The 23,576-nt window shown below is 33.1% G+C and overlaps 1 protein-coding gene across 1 annotated transcript; it reads right to left on the reverse strand.

Annotated features, from left to right (window-relative positions):
- Positions 1-3,868: 3,868 nt before the first annotated feature.
- Positions 3,869-16,997, reverse strand: LOC149425567 (uncharacterized). The gene is made up of 2 exons (XM_089651185.1): positions 16,444-16,997; positions 3,869-5,022 (listed from the first exon to the last, which is right to left on the reverse strand). The coding sequence occupies exons 1-2, from the start codon at positions 16,890-16,892 to the stop codon at positions 4,314-4,316; spliced, it is 1,158 nt and encodes a 385-aa protein (XP_089507311.1). The 5' UTR covers positions 16,893-16,997; the 3' UTR covers positions 3,869-4,313.
- Between the last annotated feature and the right edge of the window lie 6,579 nt (positions 16,998-23,576).

A 23,576-nucleotide genomic window follows, 5' to 3' on the forward strand; every position in this document is an offset into this window, starting at 1 on the left:
CTGGTCACTTTTATAGTTACACCAAGCATATCAATGGAAGGCTTGTTCGGAAGATTGCTTCCGTTGAAGGAGACTAGATTATCATTTATATCCATTTAGACGTAATCAGAAGGGATTGGGTCTTTGAAACATTAAATTCGACGAGATTAAATTTCAGTAACTCTTACATTTCAGTAGTAAATCGTACATTTCAGTGGTCAATCGTACATTTCGGTGGTAACTCGTACATTTCAGTGGTAACTCTTACATTTCAGTAGTAAATCGTACATTTCAGTGGTAACTCGTACATTTCATTTCAGGTACATTTCAGAAATGTTTTTTAATATTTCGTAAATCTCTAAATATGTCTACAACATTCCCAAATCTATTACCAAAATTATGCAGTCGATTTATAGGTGTGTGAACCTGGTAATATAGGTGTGTTAACCTGATAATATAGGTGTGTGAGCCTGGTAATATAGGTGTGTGAACCTGGTAATATAGGTGTGTGAACCTGGTAATATAGGTTCGTTAACCTGATAATATAGGTGTGTGAGCCTGGTAATATAGGTGTGTGAACCTGATAATATAGGTGTGTGAACCTGATAATATAGATTAGGGGAGCCTGATAATATAGGTGTGTAAACCTGATAATATAGGTGTGTGAACCTGGTAATATAGGTGTGTGAACCTGATAATATAGGTGTGTGAGCCTGGTAATATAGGTGTGTGAACCTGATAATATAGATTAGGGGAGCCTGATAATATAGGTGTGTGAACCTGATAATATAGGTGTGTGAGCCTGATAATATAGGTGTGTTAACCTGATAATATAGGTGTGTGAACCTGGTAATATAGGTGTGTTTACCTGATAATTTGTTTTAAAATTGTCACAGAAAAAGGTAAGATTTTGTCTCGTATTTCTGGTCGGTACCTATAATTTTATTTTGGTGAGAATTTTAGGGTTGTTAATAGGATCGAGGATAATCCATCTATCTAACGGGCCCGTTCCCACTTCCGTTTTCAAATCGGAGGCGTGTCCCGTTTTAAAAACGGATGGCCAATGGCCCTGTTCACACTACCGTTTTAAAAACGGACCATACTCTACGAAAAAAAATAATTGTCGATTCAACAAAAACATGTTATTTGCTCATTCTTCAGTAATGGTGCGCAATGAACGACGATGAAGCTCTAGTTGTCATGTTGTACTTATTAAAAAGAAGGAAAAAAGTGAAAAGAAAATTTTGGGTACACCCAATCATAGCCGAATGATTTTCTGTAGGAATTTTCCAAGTGTTAATTGGTGAGTTGAGAAGTGATGAACTAAAGTTCTTTAATTATTTTAGAATAATAATGATTGGATTATTTATATAGCGCCGTTTTCACCATGAAAAATCACCTCAAGGGCGCTTAATGGCTTAAGAGAATGTCTATCACTTCCTTTAACCATCTACTGGAATGAGTTTCAGAGAACTTAACATATCAAAATACAAAATTGAGAAAGTGCATTTGTCCTGAAGAAAGGCTATCGATATTTTAAAGTAAGAAAACAATAACAACTCAAATATTTTTTATTATGTGTTTATTAAAATAATAAGCTCTTCCGTGCATCTCATTAAAGCTTTAAAATTTTAAAAAAGTAAACTTAAAAAAATAAAAATAAAAATTATGATGTACAAAAGTTGTGTACACCAAGTGTTTTGTTTTTATTTGGTTAAAGATAAAATATTACCATACTCTTTCTTCGACCAGCGGTATTAAATTTTCGGGATTTATTTCCTTATCCATTATTGTAGTTTTGATTTATTTACTTAACAAAATAACCAAATACAAGCACGCAGCGTGCCTGCTTCCTTGCGACAGGGAGCGGGCGGGGAGGGGTCGGGGTTTTGCGGGGACTCTGCCGGAACGACTAGACGACAAGTGTGAACAGCTCCATACAACACTATGAGCGAGCGTGTTCCGACACGATTTGAAAACGGACGCGCTGCGTAGGCGAGCCATCCGACAAAAAATGTCGGATCCGTTTTCAAATCGTGTCGGACAAGTGTGAACAGCTCCATACATCCACTACAGCCACTAGGGCATTCGTTTTTAAAACGGGACCCGCCTCCGATTTGAAAACGGAAGTGGGAACGGGCCCTAATTATAACTATTATAAGCTACGGCGATTGTTGAAATCTCATGAATGTTAAAAAGTAATACAATTCGCCAAACCGTTTGTTTTATAATTCAACAAGAGAGAGCTTGCAATAAAATATGTTAAACCTCGGGCGATACTGGGCAGTAATTACTAGTTAATTTACCTAGATACCGCCGGGACAGATGAAAATAAACCTGATTGTAAAACCTTCGAGATAGTTACAGTTGTATATAGAAAAACTTATCTTAGCGTTTAATGAACGTATTACTAAAATCTCAAATGTTTCTAGAAGGATCCCTACGGATGTAAATTATTTATATTTAAGATTAATAAAAACAGGACCTTCCCATTAAAATAATTTATATTTTATAAAACGTTTTATACTATAAAACTTTTTTTTAATTTTAAAAAAATTACTTTTTTTTCTAGACGATAATTTAGTAACTTCTCGAGAGATAACTTCTCTTAAAACATTTGAGATTTAAGTAATACGTTCATCAGAAATAATTAAAATAAGCCCCACGGAAAGACCATAATATTCTAGTGGCAAAGTAGACCGTAGGGCCATCCATTTTGCCAGGCCACGCGCTGATTATTGTTTTTACACGACTTTATCACTTATTTAAGATTCCCACTTTATTTTAAAGATTTTATACGGCAAATTAAACCGCTGTACCGCCCAATACACCAGGGCCAATTACAATTTTGTGCACGCCTGCTTCACTTACGTCGTAAATATATTCGTTAAGATTCTAGCTTTATTTTATGTGTGTCTTTATTTTAGAGAACACAAACATCCTGATCCTAAATCACCAAACGTAACGAACCACTTTGGGTGACCTATGACAGGAGTGTGGGTTATCCAATAAATGGTACCCAAACCCACAAATTATGTGTTTAATAAGATAGTGTGTGTTACGAATATACTTATGGTCATCGAGTAGATACCTACATAATATTGTACATGTACGGTGTATAGGCAATCGTGAACCTGTATACGCTCAATAATTAATAGTACAAGTATCCAGTCCTCACTTCGTGCGTACCTTCCCCAGGTCTCGTGACCCAAGACTTGTGAAAGATTTGGATCTCACGGTAACCTAACTTGTTTTGTCCTTGACATTGGCATTGGTTCAGTAACTTGTTTGGCATTGAGTTTTCTGACCTGTGTAGAAGAGGTAAGTTAGTATAGTTCTTAACACACCTATATTTTTTATAACCTTCTTTAATCGTTTATAGTTTTGGATAAAATATTTACATCAAATCTATAGTTCATATACACAAGGGCCATAGCTTGTAGTTGAACTCGAATTTGTGATAAAACTCTTTGTGGGTTGATATCGGTTGTGTGATGTTTATTAAAATGCGTCGAACCACAATTTTTTTATATCCTTTAGTTGGCAAAAAATTAAAATACGTTAAAAAACTTGAAATCAATTTTTTTTAAATTTTTGTTCTCTATGTGATGTAGATTCGCCAGTTTCCCGCTTGTATTATGGGTTTATATAATATATAGTATATATAAGTCAATAAAATTACATACAAAACATATTTCATTAAGTATTTATTATACAATCAATGATTTATTATTAAATGTTAAATTTATAATTTATTATTCGTGAGATGGTTTTGTTAAATACAAAATCCGAAAATTTGGGAGGAACAGAATAATTTTGTATGATTACAAAACATGCTGGAGTGCTTTAATAAATTAATAATATCTACATTTAAAATATGTTTATGTAACAGTAGTAATAAGTTAATAAGAAAATTGCGGATTGTGAATCGCAATGAAAACTAATAAATAGAAGAAATAAAATAAATTACATCAATCACCTTAATGACTATGAGGAAAATAACGATGTTTAAATAAATTAACAAGCTATTAATATAAAATAAATAATTAATAAATAAAAAAAAAAATTTAGTGGTTTAGAATTTTTTTTAATATGTACTCTTTAAATTTTTCTACTTATTATGTGCTTAAATCTTTGTAATTAAGTTTTAAGTTTTGTATTTAAATACTGTCATTATTTTACATGTTTGCTTATGTGAATGTGCAAATGTGATTGCTGCAGACACATTAGTCTAGGGATATTTATAATTGTACTTTTTTATTTTGTAATCCATTATTAATGTTTTTATAAATATCCTGTTTGTGTCTCGAATAAATAAATAAAATAAAAAAATATCAAACTTCCACTCTTATAATTGAATAAGAACTTGGTCCTTTCCTGTTCTGGCGAAATTGCTGCCCTCTGCCTTGGTTCGGTGGAACTAAACCTGTTCTGAGCTGCTGTGGGTATTGCAGATCTCTCTGTCGATAACTGTTGTTAGTTGGTCCGGGGAAAACTATCGGAGATCCGAACCCGTTGTTGTTGGGTCTTCTTCGGATGTCGAATGATGGGTTTCTTCCGCCGATGGGACCTCTGCCGGTATTTACTGCAGCTAACGACTGGCTGTTAGCGGCAGAACCGGAAAAACCGTTTGAATTCTGTCCAAAACCGTTTTGATTCTGCCCGAATCCGTTTAGATTCGGTCTGAAGCCGTTTTGATTTTGATTCAAGCCGTTTTGATTCTGACTGAATCCACCTCCTGAGGCTTGTCCAACGGCTCCGTTCCCAAAGGCTCCTGCTGAGCTTTGACCATTAGAGAATGATTGACCTCCCGGATAGGAGGCCGACTGGCCCGACCCTTGACCGAATGCAGACGAGAAGCCATTCAGCCCCCCGGAGTTGACGGCGCTCTGACTCTGAGAGTTGCTGTTGGAGAAGCCCTGCCCGAAGAGGTTTCCGGAAGTGCTGGAGGAAGAAGATCCCGAAGAAGCCGAAGATATTCCGTGGAGACCGGCGGAGAAGCTTGAAGATTGGCTGCTTGCCTGGCTATTGGATAATGATGAGCTGAAATATGTCAAAACAAAGAAAATTAAACAACGTTAGATACAATTTTATTTTTAGATATTGTACATTTGCCGCAAACTAAAGTTTTATAATCTACCAATTTCATAGTTATGAAAAAATACTTTTTAAAATATAAGAATTCCGTAAGAATAGTAGCTACAGGCGCATCTCCTGCGGCAAAAAAAACATTGGGACAGGGACACAATGTTTTTATTTTCCGTGACTGAGGGAAAGCAAAAAAAATAGATTTTGGTTTTTTGGATGTTTTGAAAACATTTTGTCGCTGGCAACTTTATTCCTTTAAATACAAAATAATGTGGAAATAATAATATATGAAATTTGATAATATATGAGATTTGATCAATCGCATCATGCTACCGTATCTGTTTCTGATTTATCTGTTTCAAATTTGCGTTTTATTTTTTTTTTAAATTTTCTTTAATAGTGAAATATTTGAGGTTTTACTCATTTCAAGTTATTACAAAAAAATTAAAATAATATATCAAATATGATTAGAGATTTTCACCGCCAAAAGTATTATCTTGATTTATTTTTGGAGTATTATGCCGCGTTGCGCATCTTCCTATTTATCAACCGTTTCGGACAGCGTTACGGTGTCCATCAGCAGGGCAGATTATGGACAACATCAGGGCAGATGAAATAGGTAATAGGTCTCTACCTAACACTTTATAAGTATACAGGGTGTATCGGCACGTACCCGTCAAACTTTAACCAGCTATTCCTTAGCACATTTGTAGTAAAAAATGTTATCTGCACTTTGCTGTCCGGTAACATTTTTTTTTAATAAAATTTTTTTTATTCATATTTTCACCACATGTCACCAATGTTTTATCCTTTGTCAAAGTTTGAAAACCCATCTGGCAATATTTTGTTCGAGTTTCGTTGAATAATGTACGTACGTACCTACGTTGGCGCGCTTTTACAATCACTACGAAATGGCACGGCACCATTCGTCTCATTTTTAGCTATTATTATTTAGTGTGTACGAAAGAGCGAGGACACTTTTTGACACACTTGCTAATAACAGTTGCTGAACACGAGATACAATGCAAATGACAGTGACGGAGTGTGGATTTTTTTATTTATTTTTTGTTTTTAATGGAAAAAAAATGTTACCGGACAGCAAAGCGCCCATAACATTTTTTACTCCAAATGTGCTGAGGAATAGCTGGTTAAAGTTTGTCGGGTACTTGCCGATACACCCTGTATACAATAAATACGATATCAAATAGGTAATAGGTCTCTACCTAACAATTTATAGGTATATACAATATATTTTCGTTTTTATTTATTTGAGAGCTTGTTATATTATGCATTTATATAAATATATTATTTTACCAATAGATAGTTATTTAATTCTGAATCTTGTTACTTAAACTTTTATACGAAATCTTTGGTTGTTTTAAAATAAGATTATTTTTGTGAACCCGCTAAATATCATTTTGTGACCACCCACATTATCGAAGCGAAAAAGCGAAACTAATTCTAGAGGAGTGAGATCCTCAGAGAATACACAGGAAATCTAGTAGGAATTTAATGTGGTGTTGAACTCAAAGTAATAACCAATGTGAAGTAATTATAATTGTCTACGGCAGTGTCTGCCAATCTGTGTAGCGCGGCACACTAATGCGCAAGAAGTCTCAGGCGTACCGCGAAGGAAGAAGCCTCAAAACTAGTCATTTTAAATCAGAGGTTCCCAAAGTGGTCTATATAGACCCCCAGGGGTCGATATCGGCTTGCTAGGGGTCCATGTCAGCGAGAAAAAAATTTGGGGTCCACGAGATTCAAATGGGGGTACATACGAGCGGACCCCCATTTACCTTAAGTCAACATTTAGGAGTTCCGTAGATGACACAATACACCTAACACAGTTTAAATGATACAAATAATAGACTGAGAAATTACTTATTTGATATTTGTATTTTTATATTTCGTAAAGTTGTTAATTGAGGTATATAAATAAAATTATTTGTTCCTTTTCTCGTCAGTATTACATTGCACATCGGAAGCCGCGAATTTTCCTAGATTCCAAACTTATTTTTGAAAAACGTCCAGGGTAATAATGACGTTCTACATTAAAATGTACTTCACACAGACTTCAAAACTAAGTTTTAGGACATTTTGACTGTGGAAGTGGAATGTTGAAGAATCGGATATCATATGACAGGAAGAACTGATTGGAATAAGCGCTAACAAAGAACTTAAGGGGCAGTTCCGTAGGGCCAGCTACGGAAAGAAATTCCCCTTATCCTGCTCCATTTTCATTTGGTGTAATACCACACAAGGGCGCCCCTGTCTGCATAATGTAAAGACAGAGGGACTAAACCGCCACCCGCTTGTTGGACAGGCAAGGGAAGGGAATCTTCTTACGAAAAAGAGAAATTATCACAAGGGACCACAGACATATGAATATTAATAGACGAGAAGTTAAAGGCGAGGGGTTAAGCCAAAAGTTGCGGGACGCAGAGAGGAAAGCTGACTGTGATTCGTCAATAAATCAATCTGACAGTAAATAGGCATCTCGCATTATAATATAACCATTTAGTTCTTAAAAGTAAAATCTGCTTTTGAATGAATAAACATTTTTACATGGGAGCGCAAATTACTCGCCACGTTATAAACAAATTTGCGAAGTCCGAATTCGGCAAAATAAATTTCTTCTATTTTGAGAGTCGAATATTTTGTTTACGTATTTAGTTAAAACACTTTTATAAATGTTCATAATTTACTTCCCAGCAACCAACCATGAGCACACTTGAGAATCGCTACATTCGACCAATGTTGGAGGGTTTTCACAACCGCTCTGTTCCTATTAATAATAAAATAATGAAATCTTTAAGAAAATATATAACATTTCACTTTTAAGAAGATAATAGAAATGTAAAACAACTAAAAAAACAAATGAAATTATATACACACAGCTTTTACCAGCGATTCTTAAGAGTATTTGGAGTAAAAATTTGGACATCATTTTGCCGTCCGATGACACCTTTTCAATTAAAAACAAAAAAATGTTTTTCTATCACACATCGCCACTCGGTATAACCTAGCGCATTACGTGATATGCACTCCTTCTCGTTCCAGCAGTACCGTACATGCGAAATAACGCGCGTACCTAACACGTGGTCCGTTGCGACGTGTGATAGAATGTTCCAAAGATAATATATGATCGGTGGCGACGTGCGATAGAAAAATATAATATTTTTAATTTGAATAGATAAAAAATATCATCGGACAGCATTAATGACACATACATTTTTCATTCCAAACCTGCTCACTGTATCCAAATTTTACTTCCAAACATACCAATTTTTCACAATTGATAACCAACCATTTATCCTATATTAAGTGTTGTTTATGAGTTGTGTAAAATTCAAAACTCGTTTAGTAATAACGCCATTAAAGTGGAATAAATTTAAAAATAATTGGTTTATTATCCTTTATTAATACGACGGAGTTCTAGCAAGATATAACAGATGAAAAAATAGAAGTTCCGAATGATACGATTATGTATGTTATCAAAGCGCAAAAGGCGAAGGCACATCCCTGATTCTTATGCAAACGGCTTTGTGTTTCGCTTCCAGACGTATCTTGATATGATAGTATATGTTTCTACACTGATCCATACTATACGATGTGAATAAGCTTAAAATAAAGTAAAATAATGCTTATATATGGAATGTAATACGGCAATTGGGTTTATTCTCTTTTTCTCATCTATTTTTACAAGTTTTCATAGCACAAGCCACCATTTTGCTGTGTTATTTCGTAAAATGAACCGATGATGCCTCGACCATAGTTCGCACAAGAATGATGACGTCACGTTTTCTAAATTCACGGGAGGCCATACGCGAGGCCAGCCGGCTCCAATGGAACCGGTATGGGGAGTGGGGAATAATACGCTTTTAATCACTTAGGGCAGGTCTACTAATATTCATATGTCTATGCAAGGGACGTTAATAGTTTTAGGAAAATTCAATATTCGGTAGGCAGGGGGTCTACGGAAAAAAATATATATTTGGCAAGTGGTCTACGGGGCAAAAAAGTTTGGGAACCTCTGTTTTAAATAAATAATTTTATTTTAAATAAACTCAACACCTGTGTACATATTAAAATAAATAATAATAACGTTCTTACATAGTGGACAAAGCGACACGGGGATTCAGTTTGGCTGGTATATTCACAGCTTAGTGAGTGTGAGGGAGTGTGAGTGAGTGAGCACGCTCACTCGCCCTGTGCTGTGTTGTGCCGATACGAGGCTAGAATTTGCTGCGCGGCCATTTGTATATATATATACATACAAAATTTTGATACGTTTTGACACAATCACGTTTTGAATTTTTTTTTCTAAATATCAATTGCATCTTTCTCTCTCATAAAATTATTACCACTTACATTTAAAAAAAAGTTACATACACTATGATTTCTTTTATTCACACATCAGTACTTTCAACACATTTGTTCAGCTTGCAATATTTTCAAATGCGCTATATACATATTATTTTTTTAAATTTTGCGTAAAGAAACACTGTTTTAGAAACTAGATAAAATTATATTTCCGATTTAAAATAAACATTACTATTTCTAAATCATCAAATTTTACTCCAATCGTAGAAAAATTGAGAGAACTAGATATAGGGGAATTTGTAAAAAAACTGTAACTTCACTTGTTTCTCGTTCATTTAATAAATAAAATATTTTAATATTGAAATATGAATTATTCATTTTGGCTATTCTTAGGATTTTATTAATGGCATCCAGTAAAAATTTGAGGCAAACTGGAAAAAAAATCATTTCTCTTTCGAACGCCAAAGAATTAAGTATTACCGCATGATAGAAAAAAGATAAAAATAATTTTATAAAATATGGACTCGCGGTCATATATGACCCTAAAACGCTGGAGGTAAACCTAAAAGTAGATTTACTTTTTTTGATAAGCATTACAAATCCATTCACCAATGTGCCGTGATGTAAAAAAGTTTGGCAGACATTGGTCTACAGGATCACTAGCCAACCTGCAGAACCAGTTGTCACTATAACTCAGCCCTGAAGAATGCTAGGGCTAAAAAAAAAAAAAAAAAAAAAATTATTTCTTGATGAGCTGGAGACAATATTGGGAAATATTGATATAAAAGAATCCGTATTGGTTCTAGGTGATACGAATATTAACTTATTAAATGTACACGAACCCATAACTATGCAATATGAAAACCTCATGTCTCATTTTGGAATGACCAGATGTATAAATGATGTGACTAGAGAAGCGATATTGACTAATTATGTAACGGCTTCATGTTTAGACCATATCTATGTAAGAGTGAAGGAGACGACCGAAATCAGTTCATGCGTATGCGATTCAATAATAGCTGACCACTACCTAACTGCAGCTAGTATTAACTTCTGTTACTATGATAAATGTACCGTCGACAAATCGCACCAAGAGTATTACACTGCACTATCGGACAAAAGGATTGATTTATTGATCGAAATCACCGATTGGAATGCAATGTTAAAATTGTCTGAACCAAACATTATTTATGCAGAATTAAAATCGATTTTTAAAAATATTTATGAAAAAAGTACCTTTACAAAATTAAAAACAAAAAAATTTCGAAATAACCAAAAAACTTGGATGAATGACAGTCTCGCTGAAAGTATTCTAATACGAGATGCCATGTGGAAAAAGTGGAAAAACACGCCTAATAATAAAAAATATGAAATCTCTTTCAAAAAATATAGAAATAAACTTAATAAACAAATATTAAACACAAAAAAGGCATACTATAATAACAAATTTAATCACTGTTTCAAGAACATTAAAAAAACATGGAATGAAATTAATACAATTTTGGGTAGGAAAAATAAATCTGGTTGCGATGAAGTCTTATCTAAATATTTCCTAAAGTCACAATCTTCTGATGCAGTGGCAGAAAATTTTGCTAACTTTTTTGATGAAGGAGTTAATAAGTTGTTACATGAATGTGATTTCCGAGCGTCTAATCACTTGCAAGAATCCCTACCGCATTCAATGTACTTACCTAGAGCTAATGCTAAGCAAATTGAATATATTATCGGAGGTATGAAAAATTCAAAGTCACCGGGCATAGATCTAATTCGTATGTTTGATTTAAAAAAACATGTCAAATTACTTAGCCCTGTTATTGCTCACTTTATCAACAGAATAATCGATACCAGCCTCATCCCCGATGAATTAAAAAATAGCATTGTAAGACCTATTTTCAAAAATGGAGATCACTCCGAAATTAACAATTACAGGCCAATTTCTATTCTCCCGGCACTAGAAAAAATTTTAGAAAAATATATTTCGATAAATTTAGATAAATATTTGAATAATTTGAATATTATAGATGAATGCCAGTACGGGTTCCAGAAAAAAAAAAGTTGTGATAAAATGCTGGAAAAATTTTCTGATTTTATAAATTCTCAACTTAATTCTAAAAAACATGTACTGGTGCTTTTTATTGACTACTCAAAAGCTTTTGACACTCTCAGCCATATACAATTAATTAAGGTTCTTGAAAACATTGGAATCCGGGGTAAACTCCTCTCATTCTTTAAAAACTACTTAACTAATAGAAAAATGAACGTAAAGATTTTAAATGATATGAGTAAAGGAAGACATATTAAATCAGGAGTACCGCAAGGATCAATTTTAGGTCCAAAATTGTACATTATTTATGTTATTGTTATGTCAAAACTCTTTAAAAAGGCCTTTAGATTCATTTTTGCTGACGATACTGCACTTGTAGTATCCAATGAAAATCCTATCATAGCTATTCAACAATTGCAAAGTGACTTTAACGAGCTACTTAAATGGGCTCATGATGTTGGTTTAATTATTAATGTTAAAAAAACAAAATGTATGTATGTAAAATCACCAAGCCTGGGAATATGGAATATACCCAAAATAATTGCTCATAATTCTGAATGTATTCATAGAAAAATTGAAAATATTTGCCACTGTGAAACAATTGACTTTACTAACGAATATACTTATCTGGGACTAATAGTAGACAATAAATTTAAATGGGATAAACAAGTGGCTAAAATCTGTAACCAGCTCCGATCTTTTGCAAGTAATTTTTATAAACTGAAATTTGTTTTGCCTCATTGTACTCTTAAAATAATTTATTTTTCTATGGTCGAATCCATACTCAGATATGGCATACGAACTTGGGGGCACTCAAGCAATATTTATATTAAATATATACAAAACTTACAAATTGCTATAATAAAAAAAATTGTACCACCGAATATCTACAGACAAAGAAGTAATCTAAAACTACTGTATGGTTCTGAGGGCCTACTTCCAATAAAGGGTCTTCTTTGGTACATTATTATAATGGATAATGAGGGAGATAGCAAATATAAAAAGCAACCGGTGCATAATCACACAACAAGATTCACTGAAAATAAGGGCCTCATTATTCCAAGAGTAACAAATAAGTATGGAAGCCGAACGCTTAAATATTTAATACCAGAGATTTTCAATAAATTTAATAATTATTTTAAACCTCAGAATAATGAGAGACCCTGCCCCAAAAACACTAAGCGTTGGCTAATAAGCGACGAATCAATGTATCTCTGAACATTATTATTGATGTATTCCTGAACATCTCAACGTACCTGCCTAAATAATTTGTATATAGGTAGGTACTTTGATATATATTATTTTGTGATATTGTTTATTGTATAATTTTGTGTCATACATGTATTAAAAATTAAAAATGTTTTATATATATTATTTGTAGAACCTACAGACAAGCCGTCATGTGTGACAGCTTTGTGGGACTGCATATACCTGTATCTTTAAAAATTTATAATAAATAAAAAAAAAAAAATAAAAAAAAAAAAAAACTGACCCGATACGTTTTGGCGGAACATGGGAGTTAGACTCGAATTTAAATTAGCAAATGCATGATCCTTGATTCCAAGGATATGTTTCGACTGAAGGTTTGGTTGGGCAATATGTTGCCCTTCAAAAATATAGGCGTGGAATATGAAAAATTGATTGGTTTCATGGTAAGAGTAGGTCATCGTGGTAATTTAAGTACTTAACACTTATAAAGGCTTTTGGGATGTTGATTTATGCCTGTTTTTTATTAAAATTAAGCACCTACGAGTGTGAATTGTGCGTATTAATAATAATGATGTTATAAACTTTATTAAAACACGCTTACCGCATTTCTACGTTTTTACATAAAGAACAAATAAATATTTGTTATTGAAGAAGTAGATAATACTAACAAATCCAAAGAAAACTTGAAATAGAACAAGACACAGAAAAATAAAAAAAGGTGACGGTCACAATTAGGAATTGAACTAAGGATATCTTGTCTGACAAGCGTCCCAACATGAACATTGGGACCTATTTATTAAAGGTCATATTTGTTCATTTTAACTACAGATTTATCCTTACGAAGAATCCATCGGTTTAGAAACCTGTCGATTATTTTTGTTAAATAGTTTTAAATTGATTTTTTATTAAAATAAATAAATAATTCACTTTTTAAACAAGATAAAAAAGCAAATTTACTAAATTCAATGTACAACACAAATTAATGTTGAAAGGTGGACTATTTTTTTAGAAAAATCTTTATTTAATATTCCCGAGTTAAGAACAACCAATAATTTGAAAATCTCTTTTACAGTATTTTATTACAGTAAGCGGAAAATGTTGCTTATTTCGTGATGAAGGACTTGGCCAGCTGAGGAATTGAACTTGTGTTCCGCCTGGGTGGGAAGATGCGATGCAAACTCGGCCACTGATCGGTCAAAGATTCAAAGTTTTCCAATTTAAAAGGTTTTAAATTGCATGGAAAAGTTTTTATACGGTGGTCGAAATAATGGTTTATTTTTATTTATTTTTTGGGCGGATTTACACGTAGTTCCCTCGAGCACTTATGCCATAGGTCCATTGTGCTATCTCCCATTTTACCTCAATCCTTTAACAACAACCCAGTTCCTTTTAAAGTTCACCAGGGTTGTTATTGGGTATGTGGCTATGTCTTATGGTTCTACTGTATGTCTCCCCAGGTATCTGAGCCTAGTTCCCACCAGGGCAGGACATTGGCACCATAGGTGAATTGGAGTCTCTTCATCCTCTTCACATTTCCTGCATCTGTTGGTGTTTTCCACTCCCAATATCTGCATGTGTCTCCTGAGATGGCAGTGTCCCGTTAGTAGTCCTACCAGTTCCCTCAGTGAGTTTCTGTCCATATCGAGTAGTTTCTTGGTTCGTCTAGGGTCTGGTCCTTTTACGAGTACTTTGGATTGTCTCATTCCAGGTGCCCTCTACCATTCTTTGCAGTGCTGGGATTTGACCCACCTATCAATATGTAATTTTGTGTGGCAATAATGGTTTAAATACTACTTAACGATCTGTCTGTCTGTGCCTACTTATTTATTCAGAGACATTATATATATAACCTCCGGAGAGTCCATGACATCACTAACACTTCCCACTAAATAAATGGTTATTGCTATCACTGATTTGCATAACAATGGCAGATAAAATTAAAATAAATATTAAATTGTTCGCGTACACATTCAATATTATGTAAACTTTCAATAAACCAATAGCAAGTAGGTAGAATTTGTATGACAAAAGCCTTTGAAAACTTGTTAAATTAACATAATTGATTAAAAACTGGCTTTTGCATGTAAACATGCTCAAAATCAATGTCAAGGAATGTAAAAAGTCACCTTCTGTAATACATATTTATAGGTAGGTAACAGCAATAAAATAGTTTGCATTCTTTTGTGGAAAAGTCAGCAAAATGTCATCAACATAAAAAGCTTGTTTATTGTTTTTAAACTACCTGACGTGTACCCGGCGTTACTCGGGGTTATGAATGGTTTGGAGTAATGCTTTGATGTTGTTTATTTTAGTGTACTTGAATACTGGGTCTATTTTTAAGGCAGAAAAATATTATTTTAAATAATTGAAAAACGTAACTTGAGTTAAGTTTTTGTTTCACTTGATCGTTCCATCTCTTTCTCGGGCGTCCCCTACATCAACCATTCCAACAAGAAACATTCATTTATCTCCCCGCAATGCTTCGTTATTGCTAATATCTTTCTAGGGCACTGACTTCTTCCACCATTCACTACTGTACACGTATATCGTAATGTTACTGTTAAAAAACTACATTACATCGACTTTAATTCAATCGGAGATATTTTTTTAAGTATTCGATGGGCGTCCCCATTTTCTTCTACCATTTAAACATCTCTAAACACTCCTGGCGCTAAAAACAAAAAATTTTGAAATTTTCAGCTATCGGTCGGTTACATCGGTCGACAACTTTTCAGCTATCGGTCGGTTACAGCGGTCGACAACTTTTCAGCTATCGGTCGGTTACAGCGGTCGACAACTTTTCAGCTATCGGTCGGTTACATCGGTCGACAACTTTTCAGCTATCAATCGGTTACATCAGTTAACAACTTTTCAGCTATCGGTCAGTTACATCGGTCGACAACTTTTCAGCTATCGGTCGGTTACATCGGTCGAAATTTTTTTAAATTTTGCACGCACAAACATAAGCAGGCTAAATTTTTATATATTAAGATTAGAAACCAGTATAATTTAACTCAACCATTTGGATTGCATTTTATAATGTAAGACGTTGTCCTGCCACAGACCACCTTCTATATAGGGAAGTTAAATTTTGTGGTTGTGTGTAGTTTTGGATGAGAGATCAGAAAAATAATCGTTGAAATTTCGATAACAGCGCCACTTATCGGGTCCAAAACTATCTTATATTTCAAGCTGGAACCAACCATACACATTCACAAAATTTCATTGAAATCGGTTGCGCGGTTTCGGAAATTAGCGTGTACACAGTTACACGTGATTTTTATATACATTAAGATATTATTTGGCTAATTTATATAGCGCCGTTTTCGTGAGAAATCACCCCAAGGGCGCTAAAAGATAAGATATATTACCAGTTAGTATGTAATTATTGAAACTTACTGACACCAAATAATATTAACGTAGCCAAAAGGGTCGAAGTAATAGAGATTTGAATGCGAAGGATAAAATTGTACCTTTTCGTAGAGATTTACGAAATTTAAGTGTGTGAAAATAGAGTTTAGATGTACATTCCAAACGAAACATTTGATTACAATTATAAAGTTTTGTATACAGGTTTCTATCAGAAAGTGTTTCAATAAATGTGTTATTGGTATTGGTATTGGCGGGAGTACAAACAAATACAAACAGTACTAATTGGTTTCAAGAAATTGATATGAATTTTTAAAAGTGAAAGATTCGTTCGTTGATCCCCAGACAGTGGTATTCAATAACGAATTACCACATCTGAATATCCGCGAAGATTTAATTATTAAAAATGTTGTTTGTTAGTAATATCTTACCCGAGGAATCCCTGGTTGTTCCCGAAGCTGGAAGCCTGACTCGAGGACTGGGAGACTTGGAATCCCTGGGCGGCCCCACCCACTGTGACGCTGTGGCTTCCAGACTGGCTTTGCCCACCCAGCCCCGACACCCCGTGGGAGAAGGAAGCAGTAAACCCTCCATTCCCCGACGGAACCACCCCGAACCCTCCTGTCGCACCGAACCTAGGGGAAACCCCCTTTGCTCCCCCACTTTTCACTAAAATCACTTCATTATCCCCCTTTCTCAACGTTGTAGGATCCCTTTCTAAATGCTCTATAACTGGGAGTACAGGAGGAGTTATCACAGGTTCTTCATTGCTTTTCTTTGAATCGTCGATGAACACGATGGCATCTCTATCTGCCGGCGCCTGCAGACTGTTCCCGATGACTAGCGCCACAACAAACAGAGTCACTGTCACTTTCATCATGATGTCTGGCGGTACAACTTCAGATCGGAACTAAGGCGACACTGCCGGTGTTCGGGTATAAATCGCCTGTGACAGAAGGCCGGTGGGTCCCGACTTAGCATTCCCGCGAGCCTGCCACAGAAGTGAGGCCGATCGCTGTCCGCGTGGAATATAGATGAAGCTAAGCTAACAGATCGTATGGAGATACCAATGAGTAATTTTCCTTCTGAAATCCCCAACCCAATTGACTGAGAGAGAAACCTTAACCCCGCTCCTGAGATAGGAGAAGTTGAATGAGTGTAGGCTACTTGCGAAACTAAGGCTCGGTGCGAGGCCAAATCCGCCCATGAATGGACTAATTGTTTTGTTACGAATAGATTACGCGTTATATTGCATGTATTCACAACGTTAATTTGTTACTACACGCTTATTTGCGTAGGTATATTTTATACAGAGAAAGTAAAGTCTGTCTCCGAGATGTAAAACACTTATTTTCTCTCCAATTTTAAATTTTACCCAATATTTAAGGTTTCTTACATTCGCCGTTAGTGTATTACCTACTCAATTTGCTTGTCATATTATTCAACAAGAGAGTGTTAATATTATGTAATTGTGTTACGATTATGTATTTTGTAATGTTACTGTTATGCAATTGTGTATAATAATTATCAGATTACATTTTTTAGTAATATTTCGGAATCAGTCCTGCCTACATCTAATAACCATTTTGTTATTTTTGGACCGAAGGATGACAATTCACACAGTAGTTGTGAAGGGATTCTGTTAAATATTTTAGGACCGAGATATAAGAATAGTTTTTATAGCCGCTCTGTTGCTTGTTGGAATGGAAAGGTCATTTCTTACCTTACTTCGGGTTTGTTAGTTATAGCATTTATATTTATATATACATATTTCTTTTTAAAAAATAGGCTTGTCTCCATAACATTTGCTTTACAATTCACGTATTTAGCGAAGCCGAGTAGAAAAACGAGTTTTCACAATTTGAAATGTAAGAAAACATAAGTAGTACCCACGGGGTTAATAAAGTCAATGTCAACTTAGCACCTTCCGAGTTGTATTCAGAATTCTGTACTTTTTTGTAAAGAAAATAATGGTATAAGTAAGGTAAAGTGCTAAAACGTGACAGGAATAAATTAATAATTACTCGGTGCCAAGTTCTTATTTTGTACTTTTGGAAAAAAACCTTCGTTAGGCTAATCGTGCTCTGAATTTCTGTGTTAAGGTACTTTTAAATTGGGTCACAAAGGCATCTCAGAAGCTTTTGTTCATTTAATATAAACCAAAATTCTCACGACTCACTTAAACATAAGAATTTATTTTTGAAAAATATTTTTTAAAGTTTAAAAAAATTATGTTAAAATAATTATACATAGTTTTACATTTTGGTTGCCTGTGACGTCAGTGCCAAGCCGAAGCGTTCATATTGTTTTTTTCTTTTCATTATATTTATATTAATTAGAATAATAGCGGCGTAATTCCAATTTTATGTACAGTGCAATATACAAGTAGCATTATTTACTCGAACATTACACCCGTGTACACCATTTATTTATTTAAAAAATTTATTCCTTAGACAGGTTCAAAATATGTTAAAGTAATAAACAATAAATAAACCTTTATACACATTACATCGATATCTAACATTTATTTCTTAAAAAATCAGTTTATTTCTTAGACATATTCAAAATATGTTAAAGTATCAGTGCAATATACAAGTAACTTTATATACATTACATCTATATCCACCATTTATTTCATAAACAAACAGTTTTTTTTCAATTCCATGTTAATCATGTTTATTTTTACTATTCAAATACCATTATTATTATTATTATTTTGCTATATTTTTACTATTAAATTCCTAAAAATGTAAAATAGTTATTTTAAATAAGTAAAGACTTGCATGTTGTTTGAATGTTTTTTAATATATTATAATAAAACAAATAAAAAACTTTATTCCACTTAATTAAGTGGAATAAAGTTTTTTATTTGTTATATTATAATATATTATAATGGAATTCCACCACGAATTATCGGTCTCAAAAATAGAAATATTGAATGTTTTTTATTTGATTCAATAGTATTTTACCAAATGCTTATTTCCTCTAAACTTTACAACTAATAGAGTTACAGAACTATTATTCTAAGTGGCGATTCGTTCTTCTATTCTTAGATTCTATTTATTCTATTATTCATAGTGATTATTCAGAGTTGATGTTTTTTGTTATAATGAATATATTTTTGTCATTAGAATTCATTATTAGCCAAATGTTAGTGCGCATATTCTTAACATGCAAACAATTTTACTTACCGTATATACGTACATATCTCCGACTATTTCTCTTGACACTTTCAGGTATGCGTATAATAATACGTAGGTAATTGAGCAGTTACCAGCTGTCAAAGTATCTTCCGATATTTTTTTGAAATCTTTGAGTATTTGAAGTGAAATAGTAACAGAAAACTGTTCTAGTGAATTAATCCTAAATTGATACACAAGTTAGTGAATCCTAAATAAAAATAAACCCAATAGAACAAACTTTATCTGACAAATTCTAACTATCTTTGAATAGAATTTGTCAACACTATATTTTTCAGTATCCAATAAGTGCAAATGTAAAGTGAACAAAACAGTGGCTTTCCATAGCAATTAAATAATAATAATCAGCTGATTAGTTCAACATAAAGCAAAAGAATATCAGTTAAAAACTTTTATCAACTTAACCTAGAAATTGGCAATAACAATTTGGACAATTAATAGTGGATACAAAAAGTGATACTCAAAACAATCAATTTGACATTAAATCATCTGCGGTTTTACTCATCATACATAAAAATTAATAATTAAGTATAAAAATAAATCTCAAATGCAATAAATAATACTAAAGTTGATATTGATTATTTATTTTTATCTTATCACATCTATCGACCAACAGACGAAACTTAATCTGCTGCCAAAAACACCATAAATAGTTGCTGCCAATAGATGTCACTCTAGCCCAAAATTGAAATTTTATAATATCCAAAATAAATAAAAATCATTTAAAAATGGCTCCCAAAAGTGATACAATGGAACAAAAATTAGAATGTTTCAAAGAACAATTGTTACTAACAATGAGCGACAGAATTGACCTTCAACTAAAAAATTTTCTAAAAAAAGATGTCAATAAAATATTCTTAGACATTAAAAAAGAAATTCAGGATATAGTTAAGAGCGTAGAATTCTGCTCTAACAAAATTGATGATTTCGAAAATGAATTAAAAAAAACCAATGAACATCAAAAAAAAAATGAATCGAAAATTGAAGAACTACAAAAAGAAATAAAAAATCTTAAACAGTCAGTAAACCATATCCAACAGAGCTCACTAGAAACATCCATTGAAATTCAAGGAATCACACTGAAAAAAAATGACGACATCAGAAAACCAGTAGAAATGCTGATGTCGACACTAGACTGTAGTGACCTCCTAAAAAATAACTCATTGGTGAATTACTATAACAACCCGGTGAAACAAATTATTACTATTCAATTTGATACAAAGGAAACGAAGGATAAGGTCATCAAACAAAAAAAAAATAAAGGAATCTTCACTCCCAAGGACATCAGGTACTCAGAATCAACTGAAAAAATATTCATAAATGATAAACTTACCCCAAAGAATAAACAACTTCTTTGGTTAACAAAATCTACCAAATCTTTGGGATATAAATACGTTTGGACGAAGGATGGAAATGTATTACTGAGAAAGAACGAAGAATCCCCTATAATAAGAATAAATGATGTTAACGACATTCCAACCCAATAATCATGTACCTACTAGAGTAAGAAATTTATATAATTAAATTTGAAAATGGATTACTATGACGATTTTTCGGTCCCAGACACTAAGGTTTATGAAAATATGACAGAACTAAATAACTACATAATTGAGGGAAATACAGATTTCAATTTAATAAATTTAAATATAAGAAGCATACGCAAACATTTTGATGATTTCTGTATTTTTCTCAATTCTCTAGATTTTCGTCCAAATGTAATCATACTTACCGAAACACAAATGCGTGACTCAATACCCTACCACATCTCCGATTATGAGACTTACTCACTACCCTGTAAACATACTTCTCACGATGGTCTCTCAATATTTTACAGTTCAAATAAAATAACTAACGTAATAATGAATATCCCCAAATTTAAGTATTCTAATGCCATACATTTATCCTTCACACATAACAGTAAAACATACTCTATACTTGCTATATATCGCTCCCCTTCCTTAGACTCTAAATCCTTTATTACAGAACTTAAATATTTTATAAATGAAAATAATTGCAATCAATCCGATTTCTCATTTATTGTAGGTGATATAAACATCAACATTGATAATTCGATCCTAAACCCTATTGCAAACGAATATCTAAATGTAATATATAGCGAGGGTTATCTGTCTTACATAAACAAACCCACTAGATATGGCCATCACGCTGATTCTTGCCTCGATCATATATTACTCAAAACTAATAAAAAATTTATACCCAGATCAGCTGTCCTAAAATTCGATATCACAGACCACTACCCAACCTTTTTCGGTCACAGTAAATTAAATTTTCATCATACAACTAAAGAACAACAAGTGGAAAAAAATAAAATTAACTACCAAACACTAAACAATTCTCTAAAAAAAGAAACTTGGAACCAAGTTTTATCCAATGATGACCCAAATCAATCACTGAATACATTCTATTCGATATTAAATAATAATATCAAAAATAGTCTAGAATTAACACGAACACCTAAAAGAAAACATAAAAAAATTAAACCATGGATCACGCGTGGACTGATAATTGCAAGTCAACACAGGAACAAACTGTACAAAATTTACAAAAACCATGAGAATTACTGTATGGTAAAAGGTGTACCATCTAATGGAAATTTACGTCAGCAATACATAATCTATAGAAATTTTTTTAATATTCTTATGAAGAAATGTAAACAAGAATACTATGCAAACCAATTGCAAAAAGCTGATAATGATTCTAAAAAAACATGGCAAGTCATAAATGAAATAACGAATAGAACACACAAAATAAAAAGATTTCCCGAAAAAATTGTAACAGACGATAAAATAGTCATAACGGATGTAGGAAAAATCGCAAATAAATTCAATGATTTCTTTACAAACGTTGCCGCAGATTTAATAAATAATAATCCCTCATTTCAAAACAGTATACATAAATCAACCCAAATAGACATACCCACCCCCGAATATACTCCTAATTTATCTCAATTTAAACGGATAACTGAATCTGAAATTATAAAACACATTGACAATCTTAAAACAAATACAGCCAATGGTCCAGATGAATTAAGCTGTATCACAATCAAGTCTATTAAACAACACATTTCTATGCCCTTACAACACATTTTTAATTCCTGCCTTGAAAAAAACATTTTCCCAAATGCATTTAAACTCTCAATTATTGTACCCATACATAAATCTGGATCGATCTCTAAACTTGACAACTACAGACCAATATCGCTGATATCCCAACTTGCAAAGATATTAGAAAAAATCATAAAGATACAAGTACTAGAGTTTCTAGAATCTAATGCACTCTTGTCACCACACCAATATGGTTTCAGATCAGGTCTTAGTACTGATGATGCTTTATTTAATCTAACAAAAAAATTATACACCAATCTAGATTCGAATATGAAAAGTTTAACAATATTCTTAGACCTAAAAAAGGCTTTTGATACCGTCAATCATAGTAAACTGCTTGGAAAACTTAATAATATGGGAATCAAAAACAATTGTCTGTCACTTTTAACAAATTATTTACTTGATCGCAGACAATCCACAAAAATTGGCGTAAATATTAGTAAACCAGCATCTATGAGACATGGGGTTCCACAAGGAACAGTTATAGGTCCGCTTTTGTTTCTAATTTATATTAATGACCTATGTAATATTAGTATTCCGGGAAAACTTTTCTCGTATGCTGATGATACTGCAATCACAGTTCATGGTAAATCCTGGGACGAGGTCTCTAAAAATGCAAATAAGTGCACAATTATTGTCAAAGAATGGCTCAATCAAAACCTTCTAACTCTGAACTGTGAAAAAACTATATATATTCCTTTTTATAATACCAAAAAAGCGGCACCCTTAACTCATCTAAGTATAAGGTTTCACAAAAATACTTGCAATCCTGTCTTATGCACTAACTGTACAGAAATGAAATCGGGGAATACAGTTAAATATTTAGGAATTATAATAGACAGCCAACTCAAATGGACAAACCATGTAGAAAAGCTTGTAAATAAACTTAGATATTTAACTTATATTTTTAAAGGTTTAAATAACATAGTAGATATCAAAAGAATCAAATTGGTGTATCATGCATTGGTGCAATCATCAGTATCTTATGGAATAATTGCATGGGGGGGGATTTATAACACCCATATTAAGCCACTAGAAATAACACAAAAACTAATACTAAAAATAATGTTGCATAAAGATATGACCTACCCCTCCTTGCAATTATTCGAAGAGGCTAAATTGTTAGAGATAAGAAAAATTTACTGTACACAATGTTTAAAATATATATTTGCTCGAAATTTTCTTTTTATAAAAAATGAAAATCGGTCTAGTAATAGGGTAAATAATGTATTTAAAGTT

Source organism: Hesperophylax consimilis, chromosome 3 (genome assembly GCF_061612785.1).
Source record: "Hesperophylax consimilis isolate HC1 chromosome 3, BYU_Hcon_1.0, whole genome shotgun sequence".
Classification (NCBI taxonomy): Eukaryota; Metazoa; Arthropoda; class Insecta; order Trichoptera; family Limnephilidae; genus Hesperophylax; species Hesperophylax consimilis.